We start from the raw sequence: 19503 nt of genomic DNA on the forward strand, positions 1-19503 counted from the left end.
AAACAAATCAAGTGAAATTCTTCTCCAGAGCTCTGCAGACAGTAAGAATCCGTAGATGGTTATTTTAGAAAGTCCTGGCGAGAAGCTGTGTACACTTAATCTATGTACAGGACGCGCTTCGGTACTTGATACAGCACATCACATTTCATGCCGCCACCTATCTGAGAGCACAGGCCGCCATCAATTATGTAGAGCGGCTTTATTAAGCTCTTTCCATTTTGAACACAAGTTTTTGGCCTAAACGGGATCTTCTTCTCTCTTCCTCCAGCCTTGTGCCAGTAGCATAGATGGCATCACACGCCAAACCTAGGCGCAAGATAACTGTTATCCTGCAGCTCTCTGCCAATGTAAATTATCAAGTATTGGACCCTCCCGATAATTCCCCCTTAGAAGAAGATGTCATGGATGGGGTAAAGGGATCTTCACCACCTGACCTTTGTTTTCAGGGAGAGGTCTCTGGTATCCCTTATCCCACTTCTACTCAGATCACATGCACGCTCAGCCAAGTAGAGTGTACATGTGTGTGGAAGACTGGGAAGATGGGAAAAGATCGCCGCCAGGTGAATGTCCATATGACCGCTATCCAATGTGAACGGCCAGTGTTAATCAGAGCCCAGTAACCTTGGTTTTTTGATAACACACTTAGATGAGTCCTGGCTGGAGATGTTGAAAGAATGAATTTGGCCGCCTATCAAATAAACATCATATTTTAATGATCACTCGTAAACCGCAGATATGAAACGATTTCTCGTTATCAAGACAATCTTATCATGGTAGGATTACTGATTATATACAGAGGCGCCTGGTTACGGTAGTAGTTTACCTGGAAAGATGGATTATTACATGAAATATAGGGATCACCAGATCTACAGGCACCTAGATCTGATGATCTTATCCGGTATGGGACATTGGCGAAATTCCCGAATATATGTCCTAATGGCTCAATAAAGACGTTCAGATCCTAACCCGAATTTTAAAGGGAAGCCATTATCAGAAAAATGACCTATTTGACCTATTGTTGAAATCAAGTCTGTATGCGTAACATTATATATCTAAATATGTAAATACAGTTAGGTCCAGAAATATTTGGACAGTGACACAAGTTTTGTTATTTTAGCTGTTTACAAAAACATGTTCAGAAATACAATTATATATATAATATGGGCTGAAAGTGCACACTCCCAGCTGCAATATGAGAGTTTTCACATCCAAATCGGAGAAAGGGTTTAGGAATCATAGCTCTGTAATGCATAGCCACCTCTTTTTCAAGGGACCAAAAGTAATTGGACAAGGGACTCTAAGGCCTGCAATTAACTCTGAAGGTATCTCCCTCGTTAACCTGTAATCAATGAAGTAGTTAAAAGGTCTGGGGTTGATTACAGGTGTGTGGTTTTGCATTTGGAAGTTGTTGCTGTGACCAGACAACATGCGGTCTAAGGAACTCTCAATTGAGGTGAAGCAGAACATCCTGAGGCTGAAAAAAAAAGAAAAAATCCATCAGAGAGATAGCAGACATGCTTGGAGTAGCAAAATCAACAGTCGGGTACATCCTGAGAAAAAAGGAATTGACTGGTGAGCTTGGGAACTCAAAAAGGCCTGGGCGTCCACGGATGACAACAGTGGTAGATGATCGCCGCATACTTTCTTTGGTGAAGAAGAACCCGTTCACAACATCAACTGAAGTCCAGAACACTCTCAGTGAAGTAGGTGTATCTGTCTCTAAGTCAACAGTAAAGAGAAGACTCCATGAAAGTAAATACAAAGGGTTCACATCTAGATGCAAACCATTCATCAATTCCAAAAATAGACAGGCCAGAATTACATTTGCTGAAAAACACCTCATGAAGCAAGCTCAGTTCTGGAAAAGTATTCTATGGACAGATGAGACAAAGATCAACCTGTACCAGAATGATGGGAAGAAAAAAGTTTGGAGAAGAAAGGGAACGGCACATGATCCAAGGCACACCACATGCTCTGTAACACATGGTGGAGGCAACGTGATGGCATGGGCATGCATGGCTTTCAATGGCACTGGGTCACTTGTGTTTATTGATGACATAACAGCAGACAAGAGTAGCCGGATGAATTCTGAAGTGTACCGGGATATACTTTCAGCCCAGATTCAGCCAAATGCCGCAAAGTTGATCGGACGGCGCTTCATAGTACAGATGGACAATGACCCCAAGCATACAGCCAAAGCTACCCAGGAGTTCATGAGTGCAAAAAAGTGGAACATTCTGAAATGGCCAAGTCAATCACCAGATCTTAACCCAATTGAGCATGCATTTCACTTGCTCAAATCCAGACTTAAGACGGAAAGACCCACAAACAAGCAAGACCTGAAGGCTGCGGCTGTAAAGGCCTGGCAAAGCATTAAGAAGGAGGAAACCCAGCGTTTGGTGATGTCCATGGGTTCCAGACTTAAGGCAGTGATTGCCTCCAAAGGATTCGCAACAAAATATTGAAAATAAAAATATTTTGTTTGGGTTTGGTTTATTTGTCCAATTACTTTTGACCTCCTAAAATGTGGAGTGTTTGTAAAGAAATGTGACAATTCCTACAATTTCTATCAGATATTTTTGTTCAAACCTTCAAATTAAATGTTACAATCTGCACTTGAATTCTGTTGTAGAGATTTCATTTCAAATTTAATGTGGTGGCATGCAGAGCCCAACTCGCCAAAATTGTGTCACTGTCCAAATATTTCTGGACCTAACTGTATATATAGATGTTGTTGTGTGTAGTTACCAAGTGTTTGTGTAGGGGCTGTACATGTTCTGGGTGTGGCGGGGGGTAAGAGTGGTGTTGTGCGTGTGTTGTGTTGTTTGTGGAGCGCTGTGTGTGTCGCGGGCGGGGAGGAGGGTGTCCGCACACTACGCTCACCCCTTCTGCTCGGGTCCGGCAGCTGCTCAGTGGTGGCTCGAGCTGTGGGCCGGATCCCGGGGTTCCTCGAGCGACACTCCTCGCCCGTGAGTGAAAGGGGGTTGTTTGGGATGTTGGGATAATGTCCGTGACGCCACCCACGGTTGTGGTGATGTGTAGCACCACCGCTGCTTAATGCGGGGATCCCAGGGATGGTGATGGGGAGCAGCCAGGTGTTGTGTGGCCCCTCCGTGGGTAGGGGTTGGTGATCCCGGGGCCCGGTGATGGCTTGGGAGGTGCAGGGCTTGGTGGGCGCAGGGACAGCGCTGTGCCTTGCGGCACTGTGGTACTCACTCAGCCTGAGACTTGGACACAGTTTGTACGGTAAACCAAACGGCTGGTAGGACGGTCCCACAGACGGCTGCACCTGCACTCCCGGTAGGTGACGGTGATGTCCCTCTTCCTTGCACCTATGTTTGATTGATGGTAGCGGTGGATTCCCTCCGGTTACCCGCTCCCCGACTGCAATCTGGGCCGGAGGAGCTCTACACTTTGCCCGCAGGCGCTGGCCCTGAGAAACTGGTGCCTTGGCGGTGGCGGTGTCTCTCTGCTTCAGGTTGGGCTGTTGCCGTCAATCGGGACTTGGTTGCTGGGGGATCTACGTCCCCTTCACTGACGGATTCGGCAAATTTGGCGACTCCTAGCCTTGCCGGGGTCCGAGAGGCCCCTGCCCTGGTGCTGACTGTCCTTCGGAACACTGCTCCAGACCACCGGGCACACAGCCAACGGGGTCCTTCCAGGAACTTCCAAACGGTCCCCCTCCAGACAGTCACCGCCGTCGCTGACCTTGCTGTTCTGGCCCTCCACAAAGCTGGACCCTTCAGGCTTTGCACACTCTCTGCTCTGTCACCACTTCTTGCTTTCCTCCTTTACTACTCTTCTTTCCTCCACTTTCACTTCTCTGTTGTTTACTCAAGCCCTGCCTGGGCTACTCCTCCACTCCTTCCATTTCCTCCTCCCTGACTGGGCTAATCTGCCTGGTACTTCCCGCCTCCAGAGCTATGATCTCCTTGGTGGGCGGAGCCAACCGCATGGCCCACCCCCTGGTGTGAATCATCAGCCTCTGGAGGAAGGCAACAAGGATTTCTGGTTAGCTGTGATGTGCCTACCTGGAGTGTGGGGTGTGGTGGTGTTGTGACCTGTGACCCCTGGCTTGCCCAGGGTGACACATGTGTCTGTAGCGTTGTGTGTGTGTGTGCCGCGGTGTTTGTGTGTAGGGCAGGTGTGTGTGTGTGGTGTGTTGGGAGGAGGTGTGCACTCCCCATCGTGCTCCATCCCCCATGCTGCGCACTCCCCATCGTGCTCCATCCCCCATGCTGCGCACTCCCCATCGTGCTCCATCCCCCATGCTGCGCACTCCCCATCGTGCTCCATCCCCCATGCTGCGCACTCCCCATCGTGCTCCATCCCCCATGCTGCGCACTCCCCATCGTGCTCCATCCCCCATGCTGCACCAGCCTCAGCCTCTCTCCCCTCCCAGCCTCAGCCTCTCTCCCCTCCCAGCCTCAGCCTCTCTCCCCTCCCAGCCTCAGCCTCTCTCCCCTCCCAGCCGCAGCCTCTCTCCCCTCCCAGCCGCAGCCTCTCTCCCCTCCCAGCCGCAGCCTCTCTCCCCTCCCAGCCGCAGCCTCTCTCCCCTCCCAGCCGCAGCCTCTCTCCCCTCCCAGCCTCAGCCTCTCTCCCCTCCCAGCCTCAGCCTCTCTCCCCTCCCAGCCTCAGCCTCTCTCCCCTCCCAGCCTCAGCCTCTCTCCCCTCCCAGCCTCAGCCTCTCTCCCCTCCCAGCCTCAGCCTCTCTCCCCTCCCAGCCTCAGCCTCTCTCCCCTCCCAGCCTCAGCCTCTCTCCCCTCCCAGCCTCAGCCTCTCTCCCCTCCCAGCCTCAGCCTCTCTCCCCTCCCAGCCTCAGCCTCTCTCCCCTCCCAGCCTCAGCCTCTCTCCCCTCCCAGCCTCAGCCTCTCTCCCCTCCCAGCCTCAGCCTCTCTCCCCTCCCAGCCTCAGCCTCTCTCCCCTCCCAGCCTCAGCCTCTCTCCCCTCCCAGCCTCAGCCTCTCTCCCCTCCCAGCCTCAGCCTCTCTCCCCTCCCAGCCTCAGCCTCTCTCCCCTCCCAGCCTCAGCCTCTCTCCCCTCCCAGCCTCAGCCTCTCTCCCCTCCCAGCCTCAGCCTCTCTCCCCTCCCAGCCTCAGCCTCTCTCCCCTCCCAGCCTCAGCCTCTCTCCCCTCCCAGCCTCAGCCTCTCTCCCCTCCCAGCCTCAGCCTCTCTCCCCTCCCAGCCTCAGCCTCTCTCCCCTCCCAGCCTCAGCCTCTCTCCCCTCCCAGCCTCAGCCTCTCTCCCCTCCCAGCCTCAGCCTCTCTCCCCTCCCAGCCTCAGCCTCTCTCCCCTCCCAGCCTCAGCCTCTCCCCTCCCAGCCTCAGCCTCTCCCCTCCCAGCCTCAGCCTCTCCCCTCCCAGCATCAGCCTCTCTCCTCCCAGCATCAGCCTCTCTCCTCCCAGCCTACCCCAGCCTCAGCCTCCCCCAGCATCAGCCTCTCTCCTCCCAGCATCAGCCTTTTCTGTCCCTAGCATCAGCCTCTCTCCTCCCAGCATCAGCCTCTCTCCTCCCAGCCTTAGCCTCCCCCAGCATCAGCCTCTCTCCTCCCAGCATCAGCCTCTCTCCTCCCAGCATCAGCCTCCCCCAGCATCAGCCTCTCTCCTCCCAGCATCAGCCTTTTCGGTCCCCAGCATCAGCCTCTCTCCTCCCAGCCTACCCCAGCCTCAGCCTTCCCCAGCATCAGCCTCTCTCCTCCCAGCATCAGCCTTTTCTGTCCCTAGCATCAGCCTCTCTCCTCCCAGCCTACCCCAGCCTCAGCCTCCCCCAGCATCAGCCTCTCTTCTCTCAGCCTCCCCATCCCAGCCTTCCCCAGGATCAGCCTCTCTCCTCCCAGCCTCCTCCAGCACGCCGTGCTCCTCTGCCGACACTCACAGATCCGATCGCATACACCCACACACACCCGATCGCATACACTCACACACACACCCATTGACGATATTGCACATACGCGCTCATACTCACAACATCCGGAGATACCACATGCTTCTGGCCATGTGATCCTCCGGCAGGTCCTGGAAGCTCACAGCACAGTATCGCCGCCGAGAAGCAAGCGATATCCCAGGATGTTGTGAGTGTGTGGATGCGATGTGATGTGTGTGTGAGGTGTGTGTGAGAGTGAGTGTGATCTGATGTGTGTGTGTGCTGTTATGTGTGTGTGTATGTTCCTGCAGGACCTTGATGCGCTGGTAACTATGCTACCATGGTTACCAGCGTATCTCGTCCCCCGCTCGCACGGGAGCCCACACCAGCATACGCCGGCCAGCCCCAGCAATGCGAGGGTATGTGTCGGCTGGTTTGGCGGCGTACGCTGATGTGGGCTCCCAGGGGTACAGTACTCACCTGGTAGTCGTGGCTCCGTGACCGTGTCGGTTTGAGGAATGCGTGGGGGGGGCGGCGGGGCCAGAGCTAGCGTGCATTGCGTGAGGGGGGCGGGGCGTGGCCGAGTTGTCAATGCCTGCAGGGTGCCGGGGCAAGAGGCCAATCTGTGGGGGGGGCGGAGCCTGGGCGAGCAGCCGGCCAATCCGTGTGGGGGCGCAGCCTGGGCGAGCGGCCAATCCGTGCGGGGGGCGGGGCCATGGCGAGCCCAGCGGCCAATCAGCTTTGTGTCACCGTAAGGACACAATTTTGGAGCAAGACAGACAGACAGAGGCAAAATATATATATGATATATACACACACAAAAAAAAAAAAAATTACCTTCTCACCCCCTGTGGGTGGTTATTTGTCCTTCCTCATTCTCGGGTCCTCTTCCAGAGGCCTGGGAGTTTGAGAGTTCTGCGCAGGATCTTAGTTGTTCCCAGCACTGCGCTTTTCTGGACAGAGAGCTCAGATGGTGCTCCTGGAATCTGTTGCAGCCATTTTTCCAACTTAGGGTCACTGCCCCAAGTGCTCCTATCACCACTGGAATCACTGTTACCTTCACCATATTATATATACACACGTTGTAAGGATGCAACCGGCAATGTGGTAAATGGCCGGTATGTGTCGCAGAGGCGGAAATACTCTGCAATCTGAAGCCGGAATGTTTCTCTGGGACTTGTAGTTCCATGAGGATTGTTGTACATATTCAGGGCTGGGTTCATGGGATGGTCAGAAGTGATGGGCGGGACTGACCATCCACATACCTCCCATGCGTAGGTGTGTCTAATGGGATTTAATGGAGCTGTCATTTGTCACATGATCGCTGTGAGTAGGTGGGAGCCATCTTGCTGAAAGCACATGGTCAGGAGACCATGTGCATGCTGAGAAAGCAAAGGGCTCTGAGAATCCAAGGAGCTGCAGAGTCTACTGGGGCTCTGGTCTGACAGCAGGTGCTGTCAAATGGAGCTGGTCCGAGGACCTGGTTAGTGAGCCCAGTGAGAGAGAGTCTCCTGGAAAGTCGAGCCTGGATGAAACCTACAAAGCGACTGACAGGTAACATCATGAAAAAAGGGGATGTGGACTGGCTGATGCCAGAGAATGAACTGAATGGACACTCTGGTTTAAACCGATAGTGGGACATTGTTGTCCTGCAGGAGAGTGGCTGTGGCCAGTTACATTGCGTGGTTTATCAGGATGTGAATAAATCACCTGGACTGTTTAAGTGATAAAGTGCTCATGTGTGTCTCGATCCTGCTGCCAGACGTGTCCCCCAATATGTTCGGGGCCCAGGTCATTACAATACATACACACACACACACACACACACACACACACACACACACACACACACACACACACACACACACACACACACTATATAAAATACACAACCTAAGGCTATGTGCGCACACTGCGTCTTTTTGACGCTGCGTTTTTGTGCATTTTTGGCCGCTAAAAATGCACAAAAACGCACCTGCGTCGAAAAAACGCATCAAAAAACGCATGCGTTTTTGCCGCGATTTGGTGCGTGTTTTGCTGCGTTTTTGATCTCTGCGTTTTTCAAATGCATTGCATGGGCAGAAAACGCAGAAAAACGCAGGAAAGAACTGATATGTCCATTTTTTTTTTTTAACTCAAAAACGCAGGTAAAAAAAAAAAAATGTGTGCGGACAGCAAAAATGAAAACTCAGACTTTGCTGGGGAAGCAAAGTCCTGCAGTTTTGAGGCCAAAAACGCACCCGAAAAACGCGCAAAAATGCTGCGAAAAACACACTGTGCGCACATAGCCTAAAGCTGGGTTCACACTAAACGACAGCGATAACGACGTCGCTGTTACGTCACCATTTTCGGTGACGTAACAGCGACCTTGTAAGTCGCTGTTATGATCGCTGCTTAGCTGTCAAACACAGCAGAAGCAGCGATCATAACGTCGCTGTGCTACATGTGCAGAGAGCAGGGAGCCGCGCTTAGCGCTGGCTCCTTGCTCTCCTGCAGCACACATCGGGTTAATTAACCCGATGTGTGCTGCAGCTACATGTCACAGTGCAGAGAGCAGGGAGCCGCGAGCACTGCTTAGCGCTGGCTCCTTGCTCTCCTTGCTACAGTATGCATCGGGTTAATTACCCGATGCATACTGCAGCCACATGTCACAGTGCAGGAGCCGGCGCTGGCAGCAAGAGCGGAGCCTGGTAACCAGCGTAAACATCGGGTAACCAGGGAAAGGTCTTCCCTTGGTTACCCGATGTTTACGCTGGTTACAGCTTACCGCAGCTGCCAGTGCCGGCTCCTGATCGCTTCATTTCGTCGCTCTCTCGCTGTCACACACAGCGATGTGTGTGTCACAGCGGGAGAGTGACGACGAAAAAATGAAGCTGGACATTCAGCAACGACCGGCGACCTCACAGCAGGGGCCAGGTCGTTGCTGGATGTCACACACAGCGACAGCGACGGGACGTCGCTGCAACGTCACAGAAAATGGTGACGTAGCAGCGACGTCGTTGTCGTTGTCGCTGTGTGTGACACCAGCTTTAAGGTGGAATTTACTCAGAGCTTCAGTTCCTGATAAGAGATTCCTTTTAATGAGGAGATATCAGGTGTTTGCTATGTAATCTGATAGCAGCATGACGTAGTGGCTGAGACCCACATTCCAATGATGTGTCAGCTGCCTTTTTTTTATGCAATAACTTTTTTTTTTTTTTTTGCTGCTGCAGATCAAGCAGTGCTCAGAAGGCTGAGCAAAGTATTACTCCACCCACACCACTGATAGTCAGTTTTGTGCCAATGCAATGTGTACACAGAAAGCTGCCAATCAGTGCTGGGAGCAGGGTTACACAGAGCAGTTGACTAGAAGGAACGGGACACCTAGTCCTGAAGTGTTAATAAAATATAGATTTGATTGAAACAGCAACACATAGCCTAGCACTGGGATCAGGGTCTCAGTCCCTACATCATGCTGCTTTCAGATTACATACAAAAAAGTGCTCACAGATTCCTTTTTATGGGGAAAAATGACTACAATGAGAATGGTGAATCAGCAAATATTCTGAGCTCTCGAACCTGCACCTTTCAGCCACTTATGGCATAAATATAAAAAAATGAGGACCTGTCAACAGATCAAAAGTAGACCAATTTACTGTTGAGTAAAAACTGACCACTTATAACCTCTCTCATGATAAACAGCACAAGATTTGCTTCTTATTCCACTTTCATTGTAAAGTGCCCCTTGAACTGACCACACTTATGGTGAAGAGGAGATAGCTGTTGACCAATCAATGGGATCAGATCAGTATCAATCTAAATTGGTCTGTATGATGTGATGAAATCTGTCCTATCCATTTATCCCCTCTACTTGAAATATTTTTGTAAGTTATTCCTGAAATGCTGCTACGTTGCATCATGTGAAGCAGAGATGGGGTTAAGGCCTAAACCGTAAGCAAAAATATGAAAATTGGATGTTCCACATACACAATATCACAATGCAATACCAGACAGATATGCAAAACACGGAGGAAGAGCCTTAGTCACAGATCATTACGGCTCTAGGAAAGCCGGGGCTAGATTAACGAATGGTGAGACTTCAAGAAAGACCAACAACGAGCTCAAAACAGCTCACCACTGCTAATAACGTGTACAGCGGTTTTCTATGATCTTACACTAGAGTAAGTTATCAATATACAAATCAGTATAAGTCCTTAATGTACGATCGGTAACAGATTATCATAAATATATCAATCTGTGATCAGTAATAAGTGTTTAATGTATGATTGGTAATAGATTTGTAGGACTCGGATTCACTGACTGCATCACTACTTTGTGGCTGCCAGATCGGAGCCCTGATAACGGCCTTCTAACTTCTGTAATCCACAGCGCCTCTCTTGATTGGTAGGTACAGAGAAAATTCAAGCCTATGTCACACCTCAACGATGACATCACACAAGGCCCACTAATCAGAAGAGGCACTGGGGATTTTGGCAGTTCATTGGGCTCCCATCTGTTGGTCATGGACTACTGATGTGAACGCTTCATCAGGGTTCCGTGAATTGATTTGCTCATCTGTTGTAACAAGCAACTAATATAGGATCAGGAATTGACCATCAATATAGGATCAGTAATAGGTCATTAAATGAGGATCAGTATTGGGCCATCAGTATAGAATTGGTAATGGGTTATTACATTAGGATCAGTATTGGGCCATCAATATAGGATCGGCAATGGGTCCTTAAATTAGGATCAGTTTTGGGCAATCAATATAGGATCAGTAATAGGTCATTAAATAAGGATCAGTATTGGACCATCAATACAGGATCAGTAGGTCATTAAATTAGGATCAGTATTAGGCCATAGATATATAGGATTGGTAATAAATGATTAAATTAGGATCAGTATTGAGCCATCAATATAGGATCAGTTATGGGCCATCAATATAGGATTGTTACTTGGTCAGTAAATTAGGATCAGTATTGAGCCATCAATATAAAATAATTAATTGCTCATTAAATTAGGACAAGTTTGGTCAATCAAATCAATATAAAATCAGTAATAGGTCATTAAATTAGGTTCAGTATTGGGCCATCGATATAGGATCGGTATTGGCCCATCGATATAAGATCAGCAGTGGGGTAATCAATACATGATCGGTAATGAAGTCATGAACATAGGATTAGTAATAGGTCATCAATATAAATCGGATCACAGGGTACATTGCTTTTCCAGCTCAAATCACTCTCATCCCCATTTATGTGAAAGGGATGAACTGCAGTACTAGATACAGCCACACTGTGTGACCATCACTGTGCAGGATTCTGCCCCTCTGTTCTATTTTGAGGTTCTCGTGAGGGAGACCAGTCAGTGATTAGCTACAGAGGTCACATTGCCTCTAGTTGACGCATCATTGTTGCAGGTGGAAGCAAGATTCCAACGGAGGCTGAGCAACACATTCTTTTATGCCATTAATGAATATCAACATGCCTATCCATTACATACATTTGTGTTGATCTTCCCATGCAGAAAAGGCAAATAAGTCCAATATCTCCAATGGTGGACTCCGCTAGTTGGATAAATACAATTTGCCAGCAAAGTAAGCTAGCTGTAATATAAATCAGCTTCAGTGTCTATAATCTGATTATAAAACATTGATAGCCATAAAAGAGGACTTACCAGACACTGCCTTTTCATAGTTTTTTCCCAAATTAACAAGGTTTCTTAACCCGGGGTTGAATTGGTCCATAACATTCTGTAAGATTAAAAAGGAAAAGTACATAAGAATGACTGAAAAATGAACATTGTATGTTGCGGAAAATAAAATTTATGAATTATGAGCTGCAATACCAGACATAGCCATAGACAGAAGAGGCGCCATTTCTGGAGAAATGTTTTTTCTTCTTCTCATCTTGAATAACCCATTTGATTTAATGACTTGTGAAGACTAAAAGTTAATGTAAGGTGTGCAAATAAAAGTTGACCAAAGCTGCCAGTTTATAGAGAATGCCTATCTAATGTGTATGAGAATGTCTTGACACTCAAGACTGCAGATGTTGAGGCAAAGAAGGATGAAGTATTCTGGATTTCTGAATGTGCATGTGGAGAGAAAGAATTTATGAGCAATTTAAAGGGCCTTACGATATGGAAGACCAATTCTATGGAAGTGTCATCAATAGAGTTGCGAATCAATTTGCACATCCAATTCCATTGGCCTCAGCATTGATCTGTGGCAGCTTGGTGGGAGCGTACCTCCTCCTCCCTGCCGGAGTCCGCGACTCTCCTTCAGAATAGCCGGTCAGGTGCAATATCATTGTTGCGGTCTGTGGCACATTTGACATCACGTCATGCCGGCTACTCAAAAGAAGAGCAATGGATGCCTTAATTTACGAGGCGGTACCATCTATCCCATCCAGTGGCCATGACCACTCTTATGGCCGATAGAATGGGACGTGTGAATAAATTTGCACCAACTCTAGTCATCCATATCAGATCGGTGGGGTGGGGTGTGGGGTGGGGTGGGGTGTGGGGGGGGGGGGGAGGGTCCAACCATCCAGCACCTCCATGATCACTTATTAGCTCAAGCGGTGGATGGATGCAAAATGGACATCTTTGCTCAATTTATAGCATCTTCTGCTGAGAACTATACATTAGCTCCTTTTGAAGAGGATAGGGACTGAGGACAGCGGATCGTAAGGCTGTAAAGCCCCTTTAAGAAAGAACACGTGCCATGGAAGTGTGACGCCCTGGCCTATCAGGTCGTCACAGGGTATTGTGCAATCTGCCCTTCTGTACAATATCCACCTCCTCCTTGGTTACGGGTCCCTGACCTTTGGTGTTGCTAAGAACAAGCTAAATCAAAACCCTAGGAACACTCTGCACCACACCCACCAGACACACCAGTGGACAGCCTGAAGGGAATAGGGCTGGCCACTTGGGGGGGTTGGTTGAGGGGAGGTGAGGAGTGTCAGTAAAGGAGAGTGTAGTGTTGGAGGTGAAAGTGAGAGGAGGTCAGGAGCTGGGCTCCTCAGTTACTAGGTGGCAGTCGTTTGTCTGGGCCTGGTAGACACTGGACACCAGTCGCAAGGGATCGTGACAAGGGGCACGGACTGTCGATGAGGACAGCCGGCGGCCTTGTGCCATCACCGGGCAGGGGCCAGGGCATGACGGGGTACGTGGACCCTAGGCCAGGAAGTAGCTTCAGGCATCCTGGTAATTCACCCCTCAAGGACGGAGCCTTTAAGATCCGTTCTCCAATCGCTCCAAAAATCGGGGTACTAGCGCAACGAGGGGGATAGGACTTTCCCACTGCATAGTCCAGAAATGCCCAAGCGTGAACCCTGAGAGCAAGCTCACTCAGCCATACGGGTGAGCGGGACCCATTTTAGTTTCAAGCTGAAAGGGACCCACCACAGAAAGAGGTGCCAAGGTCAAGGTCACAGGCTAACAAGCAACACCAACGGGCATGGGATTCAGACCACCATCGCCACCGGGTACTCCCAGCCGCAGCGGTGGTACTTCACCCTTACCACACACCACGGGTGGCGTCACAAACTGTCCACACGATCCCCTGTACATAGCCCCCTTTGAGTGACCGCACGACCCCTCCGGGTCCGGAGACCCCTTGAGCCACAGCGGATCCGAATCAGAGCAGCCCGGCTGCTGACGCAGGGGCGGCACAGAAGATGTCTACGCCGCTATTGTAGGGTCTAGGTTGAGCTAGCTCTCCATCCCTATGGCTATCAGGTGTTGAGTCTGGTGCCTCTTAGAAGAACAGCGTTTGTCAAGTTCTAGCTTGTCTGATCCTTTACGGTGCACAGGGATAAAATCCGATTTTTCCCGTCCCATCAGCTGTGAATTACCAAGCATAATAAAAGAGGGATGTCTAATCTAAAAAACAATTTTAATATACCTTTTTGTTAACAAATGGGGATTATGTCCAGGTTCCTCATCTGTTAGCAGGAGTTGACCACAATGATAAAGAGGGTCTTTTCTCTGGAGGACCTGACCTGTCCAAAATTACCCAGACAATCCATTGATTTTATTATGCAAAGTGTAATACTCTGTTTCCCCTGTGATGGCGCTGTAGGAATATTAAAGCTGTCCCTACCATTCATAACTGATTATTGAGGAACCTTCTAACAAGTAGGGACTGTCCAACTAGTGTACTTCTGAATCAAGGTTGACCGCTATCATCTGACACCAATTCATTAATGTACATCTATCCTTCTTTTCATAAAAGTTGAATTTAGGAAGTATTCACATATGGAGTAAACTCCAGGACGCCATTACAAGGGTTGGATTCAGCCTAGTATGGCAGCCCAACACTAATGAAGAGCAAAGTCTCAATAGGAAGCGCCTCGTTGTTCGGATTCCACGTGGAGGACCATACCCTTCCACATACCACATCACTGACATGTCAGATACACATACTTATCCAATGTGTCCTTCAGCCACTTGACATTGACAGTCTACAGCACCACACATGAAAATGTTGGACAATTAGATGATCCACATCGAATAATCAGGACAGTCACGGAGTGACTACATATAGCAGGTGTCCGAACAAGCAGCAAACAAGGAACATATTTACATATAGGTGATGAATTGACAGTGGATGGATCTTAAGAAATGCAGGAGATACTTTCTCACTATTGTCTCACGTGTGGTCAACCTCCTGGTGGAGCATCGAGAAGGCAGTCTTGGTGCATTCAGCCACTGCAATATTTAGAAGGTATTTACTGTACCCAGTAGTCTCTGTATGTATGAGAAAAAAATATAAAACACTTGTACGCAATTTGTCTTCATAGACAGTACAAAGTACAATAATTTACTTATCAATTCAGCAGAAGGTTCTTTGCAGTACAAGCAGCTTAACGGTTGAATTACCATCTAACACAGCCTTGTTCCGGTCATTGGAGTATGGGCGCATTGACTGACCGTAATGTAATCTTTAGGACATTGATAAGTTGCCTCATGCTACAAGTTTAGCAACATCTTAAGGCCACTTCACACGTAACGAGATCGTGAACGAGATTGTTGCTACGTCACAGTTTCTGTGACGCAACAACGACTTCACTAGCGATCTCGTCGTGTTTGACATGTACCAACGATCCGCCCCCTGCTGAGAAATCATTGGTGGATGCTGAACAGCCTGGGCCATTTTTGGCTCGGAGTCCTGCTGGGCAGGATGGATCTGTATGTTTAACACCTAGCTAACGATTTCGTTAACGACCTAGATGAGTGGCGTGTAGTTGTGTCCCCGTGTGCGACAGGGTCCCGACGATTTACAAGATCGCATGCTCGTTCCTAAAGTCTGCGTGTGTGACACCTCACATACGATTTCACCAACGACTCAGCAACGATCCGGAAACTGTGACGTAGTAGCGATCTCGTTCACGATCTCGTTATGTGTGACTGGACCTTAACTATCAATAAAGGAAACCGGTCCTCAGGTTTTTGCCAACTAATCTGAGAGCAGCATAAGGCCTTGTGCGCACGCTGCGTTTTTTGACGCATGTTTTCCGATGCAGTTTTGGTACCAAAACTGCATGCATTTTCTTCCCCAGCAAAGTCTATGAGATTTCATTTTTGCTGTCCGCACGTTCCAGTTTTTCTTTGCCTGCATCTTTGTAGTGACCACAAAGATGCAGCATGTCAATTCTTTTGGCGTTTTCTCCATGCATTTCGGAGGACTGGTAGATCAATCCCCCGCTTACTTGGGGTCGGCGAGGATTAATCTCTGGTATCTGGCCAGGTGCTGGTCCCCATATAAAGCGAGTTGATACACACGGCACTTCTGGGGTTGTGCTCAAATAGGGTCCAGAACTGTCTCAAGTAGATGTAGAAACTTGGCACTCAAGATCGATGTGAATAGTGGTTTTTATTGTGAAGAACTTGTAGGACCAGCACAAGCACAGATGTTTCGGTCCAAGACCTTCATCAGTGTGCGTGCAGGGGGTCCTCAAAGTATAGTAACTTGGCAAACAGCATAGCTGGGTATGACGCGGTGTCCACCGCTGATCGTGCAGCTCACTTCAGTTGCTGCCTGGACCTCACAGCGGGCAGTCATGTTCTATTGCACTCGCTGTGAGCTTCAGATGTAGCAGTGCTGGAAGCGGCGTGGGACCTCGTTTGGATTACGTCGGGCCTGCAGGGGTGTTTTTGGGGTTAATAAAGCGGTGAAAGAAGGTGTTTTTTGTCTTACTTCAAATAAAGGATTTTTGGAGTGTTTGTGCTTATTTACTTTTCCTTACAGATTATTGATGGGGGGGTTTCAGACACCTCCCATTACCAATCTAAGGCTGTCATTAACTACTTATTACCCCGACTGCTGCCGCACCAGGGCAATGGGAAGAGCCAGTCCAGTGCCAGAATTGGCGCATCTACTGGATGTGCCATTTCTGGGGCAGCAGCTGGCTGCAATCGTTAGGCTGGAAAGGACCAAATAACCATGGTCCTTCCCACCCTAATAATATCAGCCCCCAGTTGTCTGCTGTACCTTGGCTGGTTTTAGAAAAATGGGTGGAATCCCATTTTTTTTTTTTTTAATAAATCAAACAAAAAAAAAAAAAAAAAAAAGCATGGGATCCCCTCTATTTTTCATAACCAGCCAATATACAGCAGACAGCTGAGAGTTGCAGCCTGCAGCTCTTCTTGTGCTATGTATGAAGAACGGGGGGACTCCACAATTATTTTTTTGGTAAAAAGAAAAATTGAACAGCTGGCCAAGCTAGCTATCGCTCTATTTATCGAGCTATTCTGTTATTCCTATTTATTCTGTTATTTATTATCATCATCTATTCTATATGTTCTGTCAATAGATTTGACTTAAAAAAATGCATTGGGCAAAAACATGTCAAAACTAATGCGGTTTTTGCAGAGCGAGCATTTCTTGGGGACCAAAACCGTGCATCTTTGGGGTCACAACAAAGATACAGCGTGTGCACATAGCCTAATGTAGAGACAGAGGTCCTGAATCCAGTGTTGTGTCACTTACAGTGCTGCTGCTTGAAATAAAAAAACAAAAAAAAAAACAAAACAAAAAAAACCTAAATAAAATTAAATAAAATAATATATATATATATATATATATATATATATATATATATATATATATATATATATATATATATATATATATATATATATATATATATATATATATATATATATATATATAAATAATCACAGTTTTATCATCAGGAGATTATCAGTAGAGGATGAGTAAACCTGGTGGCATATAGTCCTCCATATTCATGAGCTCTGTGCATAGTGCTCATGAGTATGGAGGACTAAGTGCCATCATTATCCAGGGCAAAACTATCCCTGATTCATTACTACACTTAACATAAAAATACTAAAATTCCTAGAGGTTAATAACAGCTACCTGACACCATACTTTACATATCTGCATCTCTCCCATGCAGTAGCTCCTCATTAATGCCATTCATTACCATGTACAAGAACGTATTGGATAAGAATGATAATATCTGACTAGGGAACATTCTCCCTGCCGGCCAGACCAGGTTTTATCTGCTAGTTTAGGAATGATCCTTACTATGTGGAATGTTTTACCTGGATGTTCATCTCCAAAGCCAGCAAAATCTCCGTCCAAACTCCATGTTTATTCAGCACATACATCCGCAGGAACATTTTGCTAAAAGGGTATGTTCACAATAACACCACGGCTTGAGTTTATTGATGGGCCGACCCCACTGACTATTCAGGGTCACTAATGTCAAAAGCAGCTAAGCTAAGGTGTGACAACTCATCAGGCCATGCAAGTTCAAGCTCTGCCCACCCAGCCTGACTTACAGTTGCAGCTCGTCCTGAGCAGGGTGAGAGCTCAGCAGGTAGGAGGGACACTGAGGAGCTGTTAAAGCAAGCTAGGTGAGCAGAAACTAAGTTTAAACTTTGAGAAATTATTATACAGCCATTCAGATATGGATTATCAGTACATCCACTTCATCAGGTCAATGATCGATATGATAACATAAGCAGGTGGTATTCAAGAACCTCTTAAAGAGGTTCGACCAACATGATTTTCATATATAAACTAAAGCCAGTGCTATACTGGTGCTATCATACTGATTCTATACATACCTTTAGTTGTGAGATCGGATGTATACTTTCTGAAATACAGGCAAGTGAAGTTTGTGAAATGCACTGTTATTTGATGAGAGGTGCTGCAGAATATCTAATAGGTGGGTCAGGTTTTGCTAGTTATTCCCACCCCTGTCTGCCTGTCCTTCCTCCCATCTCTGTTAGTACAGGGGAAAGGAAGGATGGAGTAACGACAGGCAGCAGACAGGGGCAGGAATAACTAGCAAAACCCGACCTACCTATTAGATATTCAGTTGCACCTAACAATCAAGTAACAGTGCATTTCACAAACTTTACTTGCCTGTATTTCAGAAACTATACATCCGATCTCACAACCAAAGGTATGTATAGAATCAGCATGATAGCACCAGTATAGCACTGGCTTTAATTTATATACAAAAATCCTGGTGGTTGGTCCTCTTTAAAAGCTTAGGGCCAGGATGACCCATATCTATCAGGAGATTAGGATCACCCTTCACCACCACTTTGGGGGCAAAATGTGTTGCAGAAGCTTTGCACGTGCGGCTTTGTGCCACATAGGGCAATAATAGGTGGCTTGAGGATCTTTAAATAGGTAGAAACAAAGTTAAAAATTCTCTAAAGACGCAACATAGCAAACGTAAAAGGGAGCAAAGGGGAAGCCATAAAGTCTCTTCACATATTTCATGCTTCATCCTTATCATACCTGGCATTTTTACAACTTCTAGAGACACTCTTCACATTCATTAGTTTATTATACTCAGCTATTTTAATATCCATTCCTTACTTTATGTCCACAATTTGTTTTTGAGGTTTTTGGGTGCGGATTCCGTGCCAAAACCACATCAAAACCACCGATACTCACCAAAATGACCACCGCAATGCAGATTCTGTATGGAAGAGCTAATATACAATGAGGCTGATCCTTGTACAGATTCAGAAAATAAATTTATACAGGTGGGCATTGATTAAAAACTAAATAGGAGACAAAGTAGTTTTACAAGGTTGGACCTTAGTGGACAAAATCGTTCCGAATTAAGTTACAAAGTAAAGTCGGCACTGGGGTTGAGTAAAATGACCCTGCGGCCGCGTCAAACATCTTCCTACTTGCCGGCATTCCCAGCGTCGCTGATTAGGAGGTATGGCGTGTCTATGTGAGTGTGAAGAAGGAGGTCGCTGGGCCACTCGGGCACCGCACTCTCAAGAGGGAGACTGTGTGCGGATATGACTTCCATTGGGGTGAATGACACTAGTTTCCTCAGGCCGGTGTCCACCCCGCTGACAGTCACTGCCATAGACTGTTAACACACAAGAGTTCGGTTAGTCAACCATTACTGTTCACTTTTAATCTTCACACCATTATGACAGACATGGCCTTCCTTCCCATAGTGTGAGGTACTGCTCCTCGACCTGTTCCCTGCAATCTTGGATCTTGTCCTCAAGTTCCAGGGCCTGTGCCTTCTTCCCCCTAACACCGTTCACCTTCATCCATTTCTGGGCCCAACGGCTCTCTAGCCAGACGACTAAGCCCGTTGGGGTGAGCCATAGGCTCAGGACCTCCAGAGGATACCTCAGGGTT

At 47.7% G+C, this 19503-nt stretch overlaps 1 protein-coding gene across 2 annotated transcripts in view; it reads right to left on the reverse strand.

Annotated features, from left to right (window-relative positions):
* BAIAP2L1 (BAR/IMD domain containing adaptor protein 2 like 1) overlaps positions 1 to 11592 on the reverse strand; it is a 96281-nt gene extending 84689 nt beyond the window's left edge. For both annotated transcript variants that reach the window (XM_075318054.1, XM_075318053.1), the window contains exon 1: positions 11520 to 11592. In XM_075318054.1, the coding sequence (XP_075174169.1) occupies positions 11520 to 11589 (70 nt within the window). In that variant the 5' untranslated portion in view covers positions 11590 to 11592. The remainder of the gene's footprint in view (positions 1 to 11519) is intronic.
* Positions 11593 to 19503: the final 7911 nt, after the last annotated feature.

Source organism: Anomaloglossus baeobatrachus, chromosome 7 (genome assembly GCF_048569485.1).
Source record: "Anomaloglossus baeobatrachus isolate aAnoBae1 chromosome 7, aAnoBae1.hap1, whole genome shotgun sequence".
In the NCBI taxonomy this organism is placed as follows: domain Eukaryota; kingdom Metazoa; phylum Chordata; class Amphibia; order Anura; family Aromobatidae; genus Anomaloglossus; species Anomaloglossus baeobatrachus.